At 36.1% G+C, this 22,295-nt stretch overlaps 1 protein-coding gene across 5 annotated transcripts in view; it reads right to left on the minus strand.

Moving 5' to 3' along the window:
• The window catches only part of LOC123718062, a 69,683-nt gene extending 48,780 nt beyond the window's left edge, over positions 1 to 20,903 (minus strand). For 4 of the 5 annotated variants that reach the window (XM_045674443.1, XM_045674441.1, XM_045674442.1 and 1 more), the window contains exons 1-2: positions 20,797 to 20,903; positions 10,822 to 11,158 (exon numbers count right to left, since the gene is read on the minus strand). In XM_045674443.1, the coding sequence (XP_045530399.1) occupies positions 10,822 to 11,150 (329 nt within the window). In that variant the 5' untranslated portion in view covers positions 11,151 to 11,158; positions 20,797 to 20,903. Of the gene's footprint in view, positions 1 to 10,821; positions 11,159 to 20,695 lie in introns of all 5 variants that reach the window. The other variant, XM_045674440.1, reaches the window with a different exon arrangement.
• Positions 20,904 to 22,295: the final 1,392 nt, after the last annotated feature.

Here is a 22,295-nt window from a genome sequence, read left to right on the forward strand (position 1 = left end):
ATTATGTTCAACTTTTATATTGCAACGAAGTGTTAATATTAGGTCCTTACATATGAAATTGGCGTTTTGTATGGGAGGAACAAAAAGTCGAATATTTTTGAATATAATATATTTAATAAATCAAAGTATGAACCATTGTTTTCTATGCACTTTTGCCATCTCATAGGTAGTTCATTGATCCCTTTACTAAAAAAACCAGTCGGACGGGGATCAATAAAGTCTGTGAAGGCGATTTGGACTGCCCCATCAGAGTTAAATTTTTTCCCTTGCAAGAAGTTGTCCAAATTTCGAAAAAAATGGTAATCTGTTGGAGCAAGGTCCGGGGAGTACGGAGGATGTCTTAGAGATTCCAATTGAAGCTCTTCTAATTTGGTAGCCGTCTGTTGTGCAGTGTGTGGTCTAGCGTTATCGTGAAGTAGCAGTGGCGTGGAGCGATTGACCAGCCTAGGTTGTTTAGCCGCTGGCTTTTCCATCATGGTTTGCAATTGCTGACAATAGACATCAGCCGTAATAGTCTGGCCAGATTTGAGAAAACTGCAATGAACAATACCGGCACTAGTCCACCAAACGCTTACAAGTAACTTTTTTGGGGTAAATTTTCGCTTGGGGCAGGATTTGGCTGGCTGGCCAGGATTGCGCTGAGCGCTTCCCATTATCGTAAAGAATCCATATAGTTATAGTTTTTTTATATGTAATATTTCCCAATATCCGTGACTCTCTATCTTGTGGAGGAACTTATTATATACACATTCTGTACAAATATATATAAAGAAAATTTGTTTTGTTCCCTTTGTAGTAGACTCCAATTTAAGCTGGCGCCTTGTACTACTGATGCAGAGCTGATGCATTCCTCCAACGATTAAGTGTCGCAATACATAGGAAATGCTGCCAGAAGTAAAGATACATTAGGGACCAAAACTGTTGTAATTTTTTATTTAATTTATAAATTCTTATTACAATTATATAAAATGAAAGTACTGTTTAATATAATATATAAAGAAAAGAGCGTACAAATTCTTAAAAGGCCGGCAACGCCCTCGCGAGCCCTCTGGCATTGAGAGTGTCCATGGGCGGCGGTATCACTTAACATCAGGTGAGCCTCCTGCCCGTTTGCCCCCTATTTTATATAAAAAAAATATTAATACAGATTCTCCTTATGTATCAATGGAAGATGTATGACTGCGCTGTTCCGCTCAGGTAGTCAAATAAACCCTTTGCGTTGACCGCCCTCGCTACCAGACGTTAGAATGTATAGACATGACAACCATGACGTGATGCGGACGTTTCTGGTGATGCCGTCATGATTTAGTGGTCCACAAAAGCTCCAATAGATGATCATGTACCAGTATATGTATATCTAATATAGATATATACTTGAACTGTAAGCGAGAGCGCGGATCGAGCGACAAAGAGGCACAATCAATGTCCGCGTTCGACAAAAATTGTCATAATTGTATTTATGCGTACAAATAAATGTAACTTGATCGATTCAATTGTGATTTTCATTAACCTCCTCTATATCCATACAAAATATCTATCAAACAAATATAAGTTGCTGTTAAGTGTTGCTTAACCAATTTTCTACTAAGTTTTTTTACTTTCTTTGATATGTATTTATATAGTTGAAATTAAAAACCTATCCAGTTAATGTTTGCAGTACTTAACTATATGTATTTATTTAACGGCGTGAAAAGAACATTTTATTTAGTAAGTTAGTGATAAGCTGTATTTTTTTCTAAATTAAAAAAAAAAAAACATTTTATTTCGTGACCAAAAGACGTATCCATACAAATCCATCCGTTTGTCTCCCCATCGCGTCATAATAGCGATGTATGCAGTCTTTTCATTGAAATGATGTCTTCTACTTAACCAGGGCTGCCAAAATTTCATTGTTAAGAAATTGTCTATGAAATGTCAAAAATTGTATATAATTTATTTATTATTTACTAGTAATCTTACAGCTAACATACGCATTAAAAAACAAAACACTTAGTCAATACAGAAAGCCAAAACAGATTACATATGTTAACAACAACAGAAAATAAGTAATTTACAGACAAAATATATTGAAACTAAAGAAAACTGAAATTTGAAACAGCAAATAATAATTAATATTTTAAATTACTGCTTAAACAAAATCAGAGTCTTCCCGCCTCTTCAAAAACTTCCTCACATCTTCTATGATGAGGTGGAAAATATCAATATTCTCATAGTTGGTGTCATAGTTAGATAAAACCCGAAACATTGGCGTACGAGGCACATGGAACAATTTTATGTATCTTGTCGCATAAGGACTTTCAATATAAATTAATGACAACAAATAGGAGCTATCTATATATGATATATCTATATATAATATATCTATATAGAATTTAGTCAGATGAAACTTAAAAAAAAAAGGGTTTTCAACTATATTTTTTAGGTCTTCGTTCCCTTTGGAGTCTTGGGCATTATATGTACAGAGGGACCAATTTTTTAATTAATTAATTATTATTATTAATATGTAATGAATATTGTAAATGTATAATTGTGTGTTGGAAATTAATTATTTGTCTTTTGTTAACATAGCTTTTACACATTAAGAAAACACTTTTTAAACTTACAGATAACACAACTTTCTCTGCAGCTGTGATATTTTTGACATTCAACACCTTTTGCCTTCAGTCACCGTGTGCACGCTGAAAAGCACGCGAAACGTCAGAAAAAATTTAAAATTATGTTAATAATTATAAGTTTTGAATAATAATACATAGCTTCAATCCGTTTAAAAAGTGTTTTCTTCATTAATTATTTAATTTATTATGTATAAGGCCAGTGGCGTTAAAACCTCTGTTTTCTGGATTCTGTGTCTCTTCCAATAACGACGGTGATCACAACGTCTTTGTGTCCGAGTTCGATGGGGCTGAGTTACCGTATTGATAAACTCTGGTTAGCGCGATACATTTTACGAAATGGGATCGCTGTCAGTGACACTTGACAGTTGCCGCGTACAAAATGGCGGACGCGGTGTGACGTCATTTGACATTAATTTTCAACTTCCGAGAACTATATCATCATAATAGAGATATTTTAGTGATATCAATATGATTTTGTCAATGCCATAGAAATTAGCGGAGATGTTGTAGAATATGTATGAAGATCGCTACGTATATCTATGAAAAATAATATAATTGGAAGACCAAAAAGATCTTGAGACAGAAAAAAGGGTCTTGCGCCTGGAAGAGGTTTTGGTTCCCTGCTAAGAAAAAATTGTTCAACTCATCTCACCATGTGTTACATACGGCTGACATTATCTCCGAAAAATCTTTTAAAGTTGAGAAAATGCCAAAGAGGATAGAAGCATGGTAACACTGAGACAACCAATAAGAGAAGAAGAGATAAGACCAACGACCAAAGTAGACATTATAAAGGAAATAAGGACATGACGAAAGACAGCAAGTTGAAATGGACAAAAATTATTACACAATGGCAACCACGAGATGGAAAAAGGGAAAGAGGAAGACAGAGCAAGAGATGGGCAGACGATAGAAAGAGAATATTAGGCGCAACTTGGACAAGAGTTAACATTACAAAATGGATGCTGCTGAAAGAGATGCCTGTGTCACGCTGGTCACCAATCCTACTGCTTAAGTTAAGTTGTTTAAGCAATAAACGCTTGATAATAATATGATTGATTATATGTTGATATAGATTGATTATAATCTATAACCTCCACAAAATGGCGAACGCAGTATGTGACGTCACTTGACAGTCATTTTAAAAGTCCAAAATCTTCATAATTTCAAAAGATATTTACGTGATTTCTATATCTATCAATTGAAACGTTTCACATCAGGTGAGCTGACCTGTTTTATGAAAAATTTTTTTTTCTTTAAATTGGATTTCTGACAGCTGTCATCCACGAGTAATTACAGCGAAGTGGCAGCCCTAGACGAAGTGTAAACCGGTCGAGGCACTATTAATAACACTTCGATTCACACAAACATTTCTTTTAGGCTTTCAGAGGTAGTGGGGCAGACAGCATTGTTCCTCATACGCTGTAATTATCACAATTTTTAACCGACTACGAAATAGAAATGCGTGTGTGATTTTAAAAATGTGGGCCTTCTGTATATGTGTCATTTGTCAATTTTATTTTCTATAATAGAAGGCAAACGAGCAGGAAACTCATGGCCACCAGAAGGCTCGCAAGTGCGTTGCCGGCCTATTAATAATTGGTACTATCTGCCCCATGAAGCATTACTGAAAAAATTCGACTGAAGCCCTTCAATTCTTAAAAGGCCGGCAACGCACTTGCGAGCCCTCTTGCATTGAACGTCCATAGGCGGTACGTATTTCCGAACCGGTTCCACTGAGGTTCTTCAAGGAGCCTATGAATTCTTTAAAGGCCGGCAACGCACTTGCGAGCCCTCTTGCATTGAACGTCCATAGGCGGTACTTATTTCCGAACCGATTCCACTTAGGTTCTTTAAGGAGCCTATCAATTCTTAAAAGGCCGGCAACGCACTTGCGAGCCCTCTTGCATTGAACGTCCATAGGTGGTACGTATTTCCGAACCGATTCCACTTGGGTTCTTTAAGGAGCCTATCAATTCTTAAAAGGCCGGCAACGCACTTGCGAGCCCTCTTGCATTGAACGTCAATAGGTGGTACGTATTTCCGAACCGATTCCACTTGGGTTCTTTAAGGAGCCTATCAATTCTTAAAAGGCCGGTAACGCACTTGCGAGCCCTCTTGCATCGAACGTCCATAGGTGGTACGTATTTCCGAACCGATTCCACTTGGGTTCTTTAAGGAGCCTGTCAATTCTTAAAAGGCCGGCAACGCACTTCCGAGCCCTCTGGCATTGAGTGTCCATGGGCGGTAGGTATTACATTAAAAAATAAAGTATTTTTTGCCTTTGCCAATATATATTACATTAAATCCTACAAATAACAAGTTGACATTGATGTAACAATGTTACCAACTAGTGCACACGAGTACGGTATATACTGTCAGTATAATACTGAACATACAGTAGATATACTGAAATTGTAAAACTCAGTATTTTTATGACAAATACAATATTCTTTTTACACAGAGCAGAGTTATGAACGGCTCAAATATCAGAGTCTTCCCTCCAACTTCGATTTTGTCCTTGGGCCCTGGGGTTCAAGTACACGCTAATTAAATAATTAAATCCTGGTAAAACCGGTGACTCCAGAGCTGGTAGTTTCCTCAATGAATAAGTATCGAAATACAGCAAGGAAATGCTGCCAGCGTTAAAAATACACAGGGACCAAACTTTTTGAATTTCTTTTCATTTTATATTTATTAATTTTTAATTACAAATAACTATTACTAGCGGCTCTAACATACGCTGTCATGTACACACGTCTCACGTACAATCTGCTGCTCTTGTCAATTGACCGATGCTTTGGTTCGTAATTGAGATAACTTGTTACTTTTAGAATCATAATTAAATTTGATTAACGAGTCAAAGTACGAATTGTTTCGACCAATCAGGCTGCAAAGGCGCCATCTTGACTTTGGGCAGATCGTTCAGGGAACGCAGGAAATTTCTGATGGAGGATTCAGTGGAGCATTGTGGTGATGAGACGTAGGACCGAATTGGGCAGCTAGTTATTAATATAGATATTTAAGTCAAAGTACGAATTGTTTCGACGAATTAGACTGCAAAGGCGCCATCTTGACTTTGGGCAGTGCGGTCAGGCAACGCAGGACAGTTCTGATGGAGTATTCAGAGGAGCATTGTGGTGATGAGACGTTGGACCGAATTGGGCAGCTAGTTATTAATATAGATATTTCAGTCAAATACGAATTATTTAGAGCAATCAGACTGCAAAGGCGCCCTCTTGACTTTGGGAACGCAGGAAAGTACTGATGGAACCCGCTCGTTATAATTTAACATAGTTTTATTCGTGCTAAAATGGTCTTTTAAATATTGTACTGTATTGTGTATTTTGGGACCCCACACCAATAAGGAAGATGACCATAACGATGGAGAGCCGATATCTCTCCGTCATTAATCTTTTAATCAGTAAGTCTACTGCAATTTCATTAGAACCGTCCGGCAACGGTTAAAATGTGTACATAAGAGAAACCATACCAAATAATTGGATTTTAAATCGCGTCTAAACACTTATAAGGGTATTCTATCAAGCTGCATCAGTAGCAGCATCTTTACTCTGTAATTACCACTTAATTAGGCAATTTGTATGAAAAAAGTGTTATTGATGACATATGAAACATTTAAAACACGTCATGATATAATTTTTTTCAAGTTCAAAGATGAAACAAGCGTGTTACGTCATCGTCGATTTGACTCGACACGGTTTTGTGACGTAACTGACTATAACTATATATGTCGCATCCAACCTCAATTAGCCGTTCAATTAACAGCCTAGACTTTTAACTAAACAGGGCCGTTTAACTAACGGCCTCAAAGATGTTTAGCATGTTTAGATTAAACAGCTAGGATTTGCCTTAGATCGATGAAGTTTCACTTTCTGCCACTCTCAAACTTGAAACGAAACTCTTCAAACTGTCAATTTGGCGTTGGCAAACCACAACTTTGATGGTGTTTTCCAAAATTTCATGAAAAACAACAATAGTGAACAACAAAGTAGTGAGAATTGTTAGCTTTTAATATTTACTTAATTAAATTCTAAACATATTCTAAGAATCTTGCTACAAGTGCGCATGTGCAATAGTTATTCACTTGAATCGTTCGGTTGTTTACGAATTGTTACGAATTGATTCGAACATCTCCCCGAAGCAGGATGGTCGAGTTGGAGTAGGGAGGTGATTATAAAAGAGGTTGTGATGCATATTCCTTTGTACAAGTTTGAAGTTCAGTTTACGTAAAATCTGTGAAGTGTATAGTGAATCAAGTCATCATTGGAGTGTTTAATTTCCTAACCTAAGAACTAGATCAACTAGGCTAACACAATAATGTATATTTGACTTAAGCAATTGAATTTTATGAGAAATAAATTTAATGTCATATGTTTCAATTCTTTTATTTCTGCCAAATAATGACTCTATCGTACGAATGGCCTAAGTATTAGCCAGTTTATTAAATGTTGTAACAAACGCTGCGGCTGAATATCTTTGAGGCCGTTAGTTAAACGGCGCCGTTTAGTTAAAAGGCTAGGCTGTTAATTGAACGGCTAATTAAGCTACTTGGCTGCAGCGTATACAGGGCGTCCCAAGGCAATGAGACATCAAGGGAAAGCACGTAAGAAACGTTAATATATTTCCTAAACTAACTTCCTAACTGATAGGGTCAGTAGAAGTTGTTCTTAAAGTAAATAAAGCAGTGTCGCTACAACCTTTTTAGGTATCTGTATCTGTTTCATGATATGTCAAAATAAAACAGTGTCACTACAACCTTTTTAGGTCTGGGCCTCTTTTGTATCCGTTTATGATATGTCAAAATAAAACAGTGTCGCTACAACCTTTTTAGGTCTGAGCCTCAGATTTCTGTATCTGTTTCATAATATGTCAAAATAAAACAGTGTCACTACAACCTTTTTAGGTCTGGGCCTCTTTTGTATCTGTTTTATGATATGTCAATCTAATAGGCTAGGTGATCAGCCTCTTGTGACACTCGCCGACTTTTTGAGTCTATGGCAAGCCGGTTTCCTCACGATTTTCTTCGTACGAGCAAATGTTCTTCTGTGTAATAGGAGGAAATATTCCATCGCATAGACTATACGTCTCCATCTCAAAGTTCTCAACAATCTACACCATATATAAACAGTCGGTTTATTAAAAGTTTATTGCCATTTGCCAACAGATGTCAGGAAGCAAGACAGACTGCTCGCGTTTTATTATTCACAATTATAACATGTGTGTTCAAATACACACATAAAGCTATTAAACGCCATACGCCGTTTGATTAGTCACTGTTTGATTTCAATTATTCATTGAAGCGAAACTTCTTTAGGCGCATGAGGAAGATGTGCAGCGTTTCTGTCGAAGCAAAGGGAGAGAGCGATTGAGAGAGAGTGAGAAAGGGAGATCGAGAAAAAATACACGCTATTGGTTGATGTAGTCGTTTGGTAGTTACATATTAGAACTTTAGATGGCAATTCTGACGTCTTGTGCTGTAAATGCAGATTTATTTACATTATCATCAGCACGTATGCAGTGTGTAAACATTGTGAATATAGATATACAAATACATGGAGTGATCATATGCTGGTACATGATCATCTATTGGGGTTTTTACCTTCGTAATAATTAATTTACAAAGAAGTTTCACTTCTGACATGTGTACTTTTTACGCACGCACTCTTTTTTTTAAATCTTACCAACGCTCGGCACACTAACACATTGGTACAACAATTGAATCTTTTTTTATGTACCATGCATATTGGCAAACATAACATACACTAAGACATTATAAAAAGTATAATCGACTTCAATGTGTTAGGTAAGGAACTGTAGCTATCCAGATCAAACTCCTTTATCAGAATATCAGTGGGTTTTGGCCAAAACGCGTTCTTCTAAAAGAATGGACAATAGGAATGATGGAACGCATATGATGGAGTATCTAGTGGTTTAAATTTTGTCCCAAAAATGCCAGAACTTTGGCAGAAAAGCAACTATTTGTGGGTGAAATTTTATTATCTTCTTCAGTCGAGCTCTTCATTTCTGAAGTGTTAGTGGCGCACAACATCCTACAATTTCCCGTCTACGCCAAGCGTTTCCGTCTGGGTTAGACCTGTGAGGGCCTTTACTTAACGGTCCAGCGAGTTGGGGATCGCAGTCTTCCAGACACGATAGGTTTTCCTAAACTTTCAGCATTTTACTCGTCCAAAAAACGTCAGGATCCTTTGGTAAAAAATTGTCGAAAGACGATTTTTTGCCAGAAACCGTCTGTAAACGTGAATTTGAAAGAGGAAACATGGATCCATCACACTACAATCAACGAACACTCCTTCGTCATGCACCAAAGACGGTTGAGATAGGTCTTTCGGCCAGCAAGGTCACGACGAAGTCAAATCGTATCATAGACTTTACATTAAAAAATAAAGGCAAAGAACGTAAACCGGTCTTACTGCTAAAAGCAGCTTCTGCCAGACCCAAACATTGCAGGGCGTCTACAATGTTTGGTTTCCACGATGCCTATCGACCTGTATTTCTAGTGATGGGCGTTCACCTTACAGCATGCTGGCGATAAGCGGGAAGTTGATATAGTCTCACCGGTTTATAGTAATCGAACTCTCTTCCAGGTTAAGAATTTAGTTCTATAATTGTTATTAAAATACTGAACGCTGAAAGATTTATTCAAGATTGACGACGACAGATGTCTTCCAGAAATAGAATTCGCGATGTCTATTGAATAAAGCTTTAGATATATAACATCAGGTTGAACGAAACGTTCCTTTTGTTGTAACCAAACTACGTTTCGTTAGGCGATCATAAAGAAGATTGCCAAATGCTGTGAAGCATTGTAATCTTCTGTTAAGAAAAGACGAACGGTGTAACACAAATAAGTTTAAGTGGAAATGGGCCAGTCACTTTGACCGTGTTTGTGATGTGGAAAGAAGGGTGCACGCCGCTATTGAAAAATTGTGGCAAAGAAGAGAGGCAAGTGGATTTGGAGGAGGCCTTCACTCCGTCGGAGGTCGTAAGGTCAACATGGACTTGTGCCCACAAGAATGTAAGTGCGTGCTCCTATTTCACCATGCCTCCTGCTGATAGAGGACAAATCTTTGTTTTTATTTATCTTATTATTATTTATTACTTAAGATGTCATGTGGAACATAGTGTAATGGTTGCAGCTCCTTACAAACGTTGTGTAAAACAAAAACTTGGCGATTAAAAGGAGCGGAGAGTTTATTACCAGTTCTTCTCGTACGCCCTTGATTTGAGAACTGGCAGTAAATATAATAAGAAGCATTTAATATATATTTCTTTTTGACGTTCATAAATGAACATTGTGTTACCTAAATAAATGATTTTGAATTTGAATAAAAGCATTTTTTATATATCATATCACCAACTCCAAGACTGCCTTTTCACTGCCTCGGAATCTCTAAACATCAACTTTTGCAGCTATAAGGTGCCAACAGGTGTAGAGGCGCCGAAAGTGATAATGTGTGGGCCATACACTCCGCAGGGTTCCAAATGTTAATTTAACCAATAGTCGATCATAAATAATACGATTAGATAATTTATTGACTTTGAATAACACATTTAAACGGATTTTGATGGATTTGTCATTAGCGATATATATAACTCGTTCCGCGAAAGCTTGCCAAGATCACTGTTTTAATTTTAAACATGTTTTAATTCTAGTTTGTTTAATTTTATTAATAAAATCTATTTATTAAAATATTCTTTACAATACATAAGATTTTAATTATCTATGTATTTAGAGCGATTGAGTTTTTAAACATTGAGAATAATTATGTTTAGAAGTCGAATCTCAAAATAATGATAATTCTTTTTTAGCAGTATAATCCTTAAAAATATACTATGTTCTAATTTATTTGAGATGTTTACGTCTCACTCGGCCTGTTGACAGACAAACTCCGGCCTTTTAAAATTAGACACACGAAAAAACGATTGTGTAATTCAGTATGCTTAATTCTCATGTACACTAATTTCTCAGAAAATAATTTGAATAATATTCACAAAAAAATACGAAACTCGATTTTGAGTTTGATTTGGTTGGTGGAGTTTACTCATCACATTTCTTCTTATTTCTCCTTACTGGAGTTGCCTGGATGAGATCGCTTGTTAGCGACAACGCTTTACATCCCTTGGTTTTCTATAAATGTAACGAAGTAAATAAGCAAGTACATACCCATTTGCGCCAACGAAAGTCTCCTTTGCCGTGATGCCATTAAAATGTATTCTATTTTCCACTTCACCATCAATCAAGACGTCTTTCATCACAAAGTTCAGTACATCCTTATTTAAATTACGTCTCAAATAGCGTATGTCACTTAAGACTTGTCTATCAATACGCTTATCTGTATGCCTGACGTCAGTGTCAACGTCAGTGTCACTGTCAATGTCACAACTGGTCGATCCGAGGAGTAATAGGATTAGAATGGGTGTGCTGAACAGTTTTTTCCACGATACGAGTTTTGATGTTGTCTTTTTCTTCGCTTTCGGCGATTTTAGCTCCATATTGAAACCTGGAACAATAGCGATTTTAAATTATTGTGTCATAAACAGCCCACTTCAACAGGAAGCAAACCGGCAGGAGGCTGACCTGATGCTAAGTGATGCCATGGACACTTACACTGCCAAGGCAAGTGCCAGCTTTTTAAGAATTGGTAGGCTCCTTGAAGGGCTCTAAGTCGAATGGGTTCGGAAATACCTACCGTCTATGGACGGGCTCGCAAGTGCGTTGTCGGCCTTTTAGGAATTGGTAGGCTCCTTGAAAGGCTCTAAGTCGAATTCGTTTGGGAATACCTACCGCTTACGGACGCTCAATGCATGGGCTCGCAAGTGCGTTGCCGGCCTTTTAGGAATTGGGAGGCTCCATGAAGGGCTAGGATTAAATAAAGTTATAAAAAGTAATTAATAATGAAACAATATTATTTATTTATAATGCAAAGTCGCTGCCAATGTTTAGTTTATAATACATTATGTAATTGTAACTTGTAAGAATTATGTATATGTCATCGTAATTAAATTCTGATTGTAATTAAATCGCGAAAACAAACGAAAGTGCTGACACTGACAGACACTTTTAATTTCAACGCATGCGTATTAAAACAAAATGGCGTTTCACGGGACGCTAATATTATAAAGAAGACATTTGTGTTTTTGTATGTATCTTTGTAATGGGAAAACATTACAAAGACTACAGGACCGATTTTCGAATGAAATTCTGTAATAAGATTAGTAATAATAATTGTATTATTTATTAGTAGTAAGTTAGTAGTAATAATTGTATTATTATTATTCACGTCTGATAATAAAAGCCTTTTGTTAAACTTTGTCTAATTTAACTTTATTTAACCAATTTCTGTAAAGTTGCACATATTAGATCATTTTACGAAAAATAAGGTCATAAAGACGTTTCACTTCTTACGTGTGTACACTAGTGAACGCACACATTTTTTAATTTAGATAGTGTATGTATTTTTTGTGAATAAATGCATTCATTGATAACACCTATCGGAGATATTTTCCTATGACGTACAAGATAACGATTGTGTGACGTTTTCGTGATTGCTACATTAATGATAGAGTAATAAGTGAAACGGCTATAAAAGTGTCATGACGTCACACTCTGAATCGCGGTATCGAAACATTTCCCGCTGAGTATAAACACTTTAACTAGTTGAAGGTCAATCAGGACCAGAGATTACTTCTTGTCCTCAACACAGAATATGGCAATCCTGTCACACAGGGGAAAGATGAGCGCCTTGTGCTCCTGCGAGACTCGTAGCTCGGTCCATCAGGGTTGATCGGAAGATGTTACGAGCGAACGAAGTTCCCAGGTGAAGACGGTCGATAAGTTGAAGGTATATATGCTCATTTAGAAACACTTCGATAGCGCGTTTCAGGGTATGACGTCATCACAATGATTCGCTGAGCGCTGCGAGTAGAGTCCTTATCTCCTCGCGCGCTGCTGGTCCCATCGAGAGCTATAAGATCGCCCCCGTACCGCCCTGTATCAGCAAGATGCGACCACCCAAATGGGACTGCTAAAAACCGCACGCTCCAGTCAGCGTCCCACACCAAGTGTCCTATCTCGATTTCTGCCACGCATCACCACTTTCTGGAACCAGCTGCCCACTGAAGTATTTCCGAAACAATTCGTCTTAGGGTCCTTCAAGAGCGTACCAATTCTTTAAAGGACGGCAACGCATTGGCGAGCCCACCTGCATTGAGCGTCCATAGGTAGTAGGTATTCCCGAACCAATTCGACTTAAGAGCCCTTCAAGGAGCGTACCAATTCTTAAAAGGCCGGCTCGCACTTGCAAGTCTTCTGGCAGTTCGAGTGTCCATGGTCGATGGTAGCCTGCCTCCTGCCCGTTAGCCTCCTATTACATAAAGAAAACGACGGAACAAGTGTGAGAGACTCACAAAGTGGTAAACCACTTTCTGGCCGTGCTGAGCCGTGTAGTTGGCTTTCGTCATAGGAAGTTTAGAGTACGATAAAAAAATAATATTAAATATATATTAAACAAACGTTTTGTTAAATATAATAATATATACGCGATATTTTCCTGTTATTCATGGATGAGTATCAGTGAAGGATTGTTTAATTAAATTGTTTGTATTTTCTATTGTTTTGAGATTTGTTTTTAATCTTGAAATATTAATTGAGAGTGTACTGTAAGGTGAAAATAGTTTTAAGGTTCCTGTGGCATCATCAAATAAAAGATTATATTTTTAATCTATATTAACCACTCGCGTACTACAATAGATAATAACCGGAATAATGAAATGCTAATTACTGTTGTTGGCCTAGTGGCTTCAGCACGCGACTCTCATCCCTGAGGTCGTAGGTTCGATCCCCGGCTGTGCGTCAATGGATTTTCTTTCTATGTGCGCATTTAATATTAGCTCGGTGAAGGAAAAAATCGTGAGGAAACCGGCTTGCCTTAGACCCAAAAACGACGTGCGACAGGCACAGAAGGCTGATCACCTACTTGCCTATTCGATTAACAAATGATCATGAAACAGATACAGAATCTGAGGCCCAGACCTAAAAAGTTTGTAGCGCCATTGATTGAATTATATATATATATATATTAGAGGTTGCAAGAAAAGTTTCTACTTCGTAACACACACACGAACCAAAATCAAAGCGTCATCACCTTCGGTTCAGTTATTCGATATAAGGTCTAGGAATAGCGTACCAAATCTGAAAAGGCCGGCAACGCACTGGCAGTGTGCGTTTATTCATAGTATTTAATCCTATAAAGTGGTAATTTATAAAAATACTTGTAAAATTACTTGAATACCAACTATAACTTGATTTAATAATTAAATTATTTTAATTAAATACAACTATTCAATATTTCTCGTTATTTTCATTCATATTTTATTTATTACGAATAACTTATTATTTATTTTATAAACCATATATTAGACAGTATTTCGTTATTATAATCTTACTAGCGGATCCGACACACGTACACACGTCTTACATACAAAAAAATACATATAAATCATTTTCGACTCCACTTGAACACAGAAAAATTACAAATTTAATTACGAACGCACACAGAAGATTTATATATATACCAATCTATACACTATGCAATAAAGCAAATAGAGCAAAAAACTTCCCCAAGTCGGCGTCTTTTTGGTTGTGGTGACAGTGCTACAAAGTTTTACTTTCATCTCTGATTGTTAAAACCCCATCATTGGAATTACTACTTGTACAGAAAAGTGGGCACATAGTGAGCAGACCGGTGTTAAGCAAAAGCTGTTTTAACATATTTTAATGGAGCACTGGAGGACTGTTCCTCAAACCCAAAGGCCCAATGGGATCCTTGATCAGTCTGACTGGTCCGCAGGCCCCAACTTAATAGAATCTCGCTGTTGGTCTGAAGAACCTTGATAGCTCAGCTCGGGTTGTTGTATCCAGCTCGGCCCGAAATGAGGTTCTTTTCCAGGAGCTCGGTCCATCAGGACAGAACGGAATCTAGCTAAAGCGAGCGAACGAAGCAAGGGACCTCGCCTTCCCATGTGAGGAAGGTGGCTGAGGTCGAAGAGTAGAAGATATATATGCTTAGTTAGAAACACTTCAATAGTTTCAGGACGTCGTCGCAGTGATTTGTTAACGCTGCTACAATTTCAAATCGTTACCTTAACCTATATACAATAAAACGAGTTAAAACAAAAGATTGCGTAATTGAAGAATTTTAATTGAGTCGCTTAATACTATATTCCGAACCCAAAGGAGACAGGAGGTTCGGAATCGAAAGCGCGAACTATCACTCCTGTATGTCAAAATCAAATTTTTGACATACGTCCCTTACGTCAAATTTGACATCGATATACTGAGCCTTAAATAATATTAGAATTAACGCGTAAACAGCATTATACAGGACAATATTCAATAGTCTGATCAATGTTTCACGAATTCCTCTCCATCTTCCACCACATTAACAGAGCGTAAGCGAGCGTTTAATACCAACAGCTGAAGTTCATCATCAGAAGTCAAAATGAAATTCCACCCGTATCTGCCATTCCACAACCGAACGTTAATTAAGGCAGTTTGTGACGCGCACCACCACTATTTGGAACCAGCTGCCCACTGAAGTTCCGAACCAATTCGACTTAGGGTCCAATTCTTAAAAGGCCGGTAACGCGGGACCTCTGGCATTGAGAGTGTCCATGGGCTATTCACTTAGCATCAGCCAGGTTTATTATAACTTGTTCTTTTAAAACAGCTTTTAGCCGATTTTAAATCTATACGAGGAAATATATAATTTCGTAGTGTATTTCTCTTTATAGCGCTGTCAAGTCTAGACTCTAAGAGTGAGATTCATAAACGTCAATCCATTGTTTTTTTTTAATAGAACAGGGAGCAAACGGGCAGGAGGCTCATCTGATGTTAAGTGATACCGCCGCCCATGGACACTCCCAATGCCAGAGGACTCGAGAGTGCGTTGTCACCCTTTTAAGAATTGGTACGCTCTTTTCTTGACCCTAAGTTGAATGGGTTGGGAAATACTTCAGTGGGCAGCTGGTTCCACATAGCGGTCAATAGTAATAGTGACTCCATTATTAATAGTAATTTATTAGCACTACCTGTAAAACGCCTTAATGTATAGATTTTTATCTGATTTGACTTTGACGTTACAAGCCCTGTGATATAACGACAATGGCAGGTGACAGCAACGCTTTGACATATATTAATTCAATAATCAATTCCTTGTTTTCGGCGGCTAATTGCCAAGGAGCGACCTCTTCCAGGAAAAAACTAAAAACAATCTGTGCAATTCACACACGGTAGAAGTGAAACCTTCAAAAATTTTGGTTCGAATATGGGACGAATGTTATTTTTTAATAGCAGGATAAGTGTTTATTATTAGTATAAGTTAGTCAAAAACTGCGCCATCTGTGAACAGAATTATCTAACTTGACACATGAGTTGATACAACTTTATTTGAGTTTCATTTGTATTCACTTTAAAACTTGTTTTGCGAGTTTATTTTCAGGTTACGTAAAAATAACCAAGGTTAACACAGCATTTACGTATATTTATTTTAAAATTAATGAAATAATTGTAAACACAGCTGTTCCGTGGTACATGTACAAACCAAAAGGTGTTATGTATAAAAATAATTATTTAATGAATTTTCTATGTGTGCATTTAACATTCGCTCTGTGAAAGAAAACATCGTGAGGAAACCGGCTTGCCTTAGACCCAAAAAGTCGACGGCGTGTGTCACAGGAGGCTGATCACCTACTAGCCTTTTAGATTGACATATCATGAAACAGATGTTGTAATGGCAACACGAAATCCACGGACGAAGATGTGCGCGGGAGTTATATGAAGATTATTATGACTGGACGCAATCCGGGGTCAAAAGTTAAAAAGATAATATAAAAATAATTATTTTAACATAAACAAATAAGCATTTCTTGTTAATGATAATAATTGATATCACAGCTTGCGATCGAACCTATGATCTCAGGGATAAAACGCGCGCTGAAGCCACTAGGCCACATGTTAATTGGAGGCAAGTGCGTTGCCAGCCTTAAAGGTGGTCTGAAGAGCCCTAAATCGTAAACGGAGATACAGATACCGGCAAACATCTTGAACAAATGCCTGCGCAGAAGCGATTTTTAGGCGACGTGTCGATCGCGTGATTGGTAAATCAGTTGACGTTTGTGTCCCGCGCTGTGTACGATGCGCAAACTTTCCCCCACTCCCTCGTTGAATGCTCAAGAAGTTTGCCGGTACCGTTACCTAGAACGGCAGCTGGTTTCAAATTGTGGAGGTGCGTGACAAGAGTCTTAAAATTATACACCTTCCGTAGGGTCGCACTATCTATTGTTGAAATCCGTTGAATAGTTTTGAAGGTTATCGCATTTATACCGCGTTCATACAACCTAGAACACTAGTTCTGAACTGAAGAGCAAAATTTACTAGTACGAACGATATACCTTTAGTACCAATTTAAAGTACCTGTCTTTGGTTCTACACAACATACGAATAAGAATTGGAATTGCACACACTTACTACGGCAACAGACTAATCAAATCTGTCAGCTCCTGGCAGCTCGCTGACCACAGCTTAACACAGAGGTATCTATTGAAAAGGGGAAATCTTATCTTTAAGACAATATTTATAATATTGTCTATTGAACATTAACTACAGCTTACAGTGCCACATACTGTTCTGGGCCAGCGGCTGAAATTGGAACTACCGTCGTTATTTTGGTGCGTAAATAATTTTACTTTCTACCGACATCTAATAAAAATCCAACTAAAATATATTCCTTGTTTTCAAAGTTTTAATTATCGTACAGTTCTGATTGCTAGGTATCTTAAAATATATTAATACGACATCAAACAAATCCTATCATGTCAGTTGTTCCTAAGTTTGTGTCATATTTATTTAAGCCTAAAAATGTATTTTCTAGATTTTTTTAATAGAACAAAGCAAACAGGCAATAGGCCTGATGTTAAGTGATACCGCCGCCCATGAATACTCTCAATGACAGAGGGCTCGCGAGTGCGTTGCCGACTTTTTAATACTAGATACAGTTAGATACTAATATACATTGCTTTATTAAGACATTTTAATAAATTGTTAAGTTTTAATTATTCCCCATATAATGGTTAATTTTATTAACTGGCAATACTAATCCATGTCAGCTCCTGACGGCCAAGAACAGTGTTTGAATGAGTGAACAGAACTGCACACGAAAAATTGTCAAGACATTTACATTTTTAATGGTCTGTGAAAAGTGAAAAAAGTTTTTATATATTTCTTAATATGACCATTGTTTAGAATGAAAGTCCAATATATTTTATAATTAAATAAACCTATTCAGTGCAAAATTATAGAAAGTACTTCACCGGTCTCATTTTAAGTGGTCTGTTGACACTGATTTAATTGACCTCTCCGTTATCACCAAATTACGACACATATGATATATATACTTTAAAGTTATGTTGTATACGTATATCATACTATATATAGTATCTGTAAGTGTTAGGAAAATCGTCTATATATATATATATGAATCCTTATTTCCCTTGGTCACCCATTTCGCAAATAATTTTTTTGTTGTGTTTGTTATTATCAGGAATAAGAACTTTTATGAAAATTAAAAGATTTAATAATACTTTTGTTACCATAGCAAATTTTTCACGTTTCACATTATTGTGTATTGATCATTTTCTGAATTAAAAAAAAACATTGATGCAAAAAATTAAATAAAATATTAATTTAATTCAATTATAAAATTAGATGTAATTTATAAATCTATCTGATCTCATGTGGAACATGGTGTAATGGTTGCAGCTTACAAACGTTGTGTAAAACAAAAACTTGGCGATTAAAAAGAGTGGCAAAGAGTTCATTGCCAGTTCTTCTCTTCCGTTCTACGCCCTTGATTAAACTGGCAGTAAATGTAATTAGAAGCATTTTACATACATTTCAGTTTTTTACGTTCATAAGTGTACATTGTGTTACCTATGTATGTATGTATGTATGTCTTTCTTTTTCAAATGTCGCTTTTTCGTTACATCGACTTACAAACTTTATTTTAGTTTGTACCAAAGTTAAAGATTGATATTAAACTCAAAAATTAAAATAACATTCGTCACATTACCTTGAAACCAACATTTAGTTAGGTTTCACGTCAATGGACATTCTTAATGCCAGAGGGCTCGCGAGTGCGTTTGCAGCCTTTTACGCTCTTTTCCCTTCAAATTGGTTTGGACTAGAGTGAGCAGCTAGAAAATCATAATACTCGTTTTACCATGTATATTATTTTCCGAAAACATTTTTTTAGTTCAATAAACAAAACCTATCTATTATAAATAGGGGTTATATATATTGTAGTATGTTAATTGTATGTATTTTTGGATGCTGTATCATTAAAAAAAACAATAAATTTAGTCTACAAAATAACAATAAGGGTTGGACTCCTTATCACTTAGGAGGTTGAAAGATATATATTACATATATACAGAATATGCATAAAAATAAGCCGTTTCAGAGGAGTTTGGTAACGGAACATTGTGACACGAGAATTCTACATATATAGAGAGATATAGTATATTAAATATATTTCTAAAATGTGCAATAAAGACAAGATATAGATATCTGGTGAAAGATAAGAGATACCTTCACCTAATCAAAATATTTCGTATCAAAGTTAAAAAAATGTGTTGATTTAGTTACGAGATTTTGCTTAATTGCAACATCTTGCGTACGCACAACATCAGAAAAATAAAGATAAATCAGTTGCGCTACAATACTTTTAGGTCTGGGCCTCAGATTTCTGTATATATTTCACGATCTGTCAATCGAATAGGCAAGTAGTTGATCAGCCTCCTGTGTCTGAATCTAGCCGAGTCTTTTTGGGTCCTAAGTTTCCTCACGATATTTCACAGAATGTTAAATCACATATAGTAAGTCCATTGGTGGACAGCCGGAGAACGAAATTACGACCTGAAGGATGAGTCGCACGCTCAAGCCACTAGGCCAACACTGCTAACACCTATAATAGTTACATAACTACAACAGAATAATAAATAGTTAAATTTAACAAAATTATTGTCAGTCAAATCACTCCTAACGTCTTTGAGCTTTGAGCGATCTGAACCTCGACCAGTCGAACCACTGACCAGCCTGGCTGGTGGCTATATTTTTTAGTATCTCACTGTTATCCTGAAGGGTAAACAACAATTCGCCTTAGAGCCCTTAAAGAACAGGAACGCCAATTTTTAAAAGGCCAACATTTCCGCCTTCTGGCAATGTGAGTGCCCATGGGCATTCCTTAAGATCAGGTGAGCCTCCTGCCCGTTTGCCTATTATAAAAGCATGGACGGATGTTTTGGTGAACATATTTTTTTTTTATATCTGAAGTGGTTAACTGTTTTTTTTTAATATTTTTAATTATATTAAAGGCGTAGTCTAATATGTTTTATAATTGTAAAAATAGGTCAAAGATTCACTATATAACAATTGTTAAACATATATTAACATACAATGTTAAAATCGTTCTTGCTTCCGTATAAAATAAACGTTTAATAGTAACTAACTGCTAAATTGAGACCATTTTTAAAACTATGAGTTCTAATTTAAAGGTTTCGCCGCCCATGGGCACTAACTAGCTTGTTACTGGATGGTCTTCGGTAATATGAAGGACATTAAAAATGTATTTCTTTAATTAGTAGTATAAAAAAGGTTTTATATATTAAAATATAGACGAGCGTTGTCTATGGCTTTTTAGAACCGTTGATTTAGAATAGACTTTTACGTAATTGAACTGTTTACAGTGCATACGAAACGGTAGCTCTGAAACGGAATTTTAAGTTTTTATCCTCCGCTCCTGTTAGTGGTAGTACAAGGTTATAAAACATTATTTGATACATGGGCTATCAGACCAAATCAAGTTGCATCAATAACTTCAGACACACAAAATTATGACATAAAGGATGAGCTAAAGAAGCAAACTTAAGCATGTTTAATAAACGCCAAAAACTCATAAGAAAAATTCATGTTCTTTACTTACACTAAAAGTACAAAACGAACTGAGTTCATAAGTATTTTTTGACATTTTTAATAAACATGGTCACAAGTTATATAGTTATAATATGGTATTAAAAACGTTACCTCAGATTAAAACACTTTCACATCACTTAAATCACTTAACACATCACTTTATTAAAGTTTCGTATTTCGCGCGGCAATTCTAGCGAGGAGCGACGCTACCACAGACACCGAACGACCAGGGCACACTGCTTGAAAAACCGTAACAAATATGGCACAGTAATAAAGGGTATGATATATGGCTTCAGGTAAGTTGATATATATTATTTTATAATAATAAATTTATAAAAGAATATAATAAGGCTCTTTTTTTCTCTTTTCATAAACTAATTACGCGATCAACCGCAACTGTTTTAAACAGTTGATACACAATGTCTATGTAATCATATTCATGTTGTTTTTATAGTTAAATAAAACTTATTATAACGTATTAACAATGTACTCCGTCTTTGAATTATGTAATAAATTCATGTTTATTATAAAAAAAGTTTTTCGAACCAAATTCAACAACAATTATTTGGTATATTATAAAACTTGACTTAATGTGTTTGTAACCATGGTTACCACTGTATATTGTAGCTTTGAATATTTGTAGATTAATCTTAGCTATAATCGCATTTAAGTATGCTGTTTAATCTAGTAACGATTTTATGACAATTAACATTTCGCGTTGGGTCGTTCAAGTATTACGTAAGCAGATTTACTGCAATTAGTACATAAGCGTATTAATTTTTTGTAGGAATTCTCAAAAATGCTTTCGTTTTCAAGCATAGACAATGTGTGGGTAATATGTGTAAACAATTACTGTTGATGATATCACCAAACAAGAAAATCAAATCCCCCCCCTTCCCCGTATAGTGCTTACGTAATACTTGAACGACCCCTTTGACATTGACATTTTAATTATATCATAAACTTAATCACTTTAACAAAAAAAAATCTAATTGTTTTATTTACATTGTAAATTAATGACTGCATAAGTTAATTAAGCTTAAATTTATTCCTGAATGATGATATTACATTAATGATGTGTTATGGCATGATTTACTAGAAAAGTCGGTTTATTTATAATACGCTTATTCACGTGTTTATATAAATTTCAATAAGGATAAATGAAACATTTTCCTTAAATTTCACTGCATAATTTAAATACTATACTTAATAAGACACACACAAATTTAACACACATAAGGAAGGTTATATATACTCTTTGATAATTTTATAGTTTTACAAGCTGCAATTCCAATTTACTACAGACTACTATAGTAAGAACTTTGTCAATTTAGAATGACAACTAAAACCACATTGTTACCAGGAAATGTTTGTTTAGTCATTCACTCATGACGTCATGATAATTTAGTTATTGTATTTTTTTTTATTTGTCTATAGATGATTACGTGTAAAGAAACTCTTAACTATTAAAGAAATATGCACATTTTAAGTACGCATACCATATGATTCTTATGGGATGTGCCGCGTTGCACCGGCCGTGCCAACGTGGTCATCGTATGATCTCGGTATTTCGTTATAAAAAGAAATGGCGCACTTTCACGCACACAGGT

Source organism: Pieris brassicae, chromosome 14 (assembly GCF_905147105.1).
Source record: "Pieris brassicae chromosome 14, ilPieBrab1.1, whole genome shotgun sequence".
Classification (NCBI taxonomy): Eukaryota; Metazoa; Arthropoda; class Insecta; order Lepidoptera; family Pieridae; genus Pieris; species Pieris brassicae.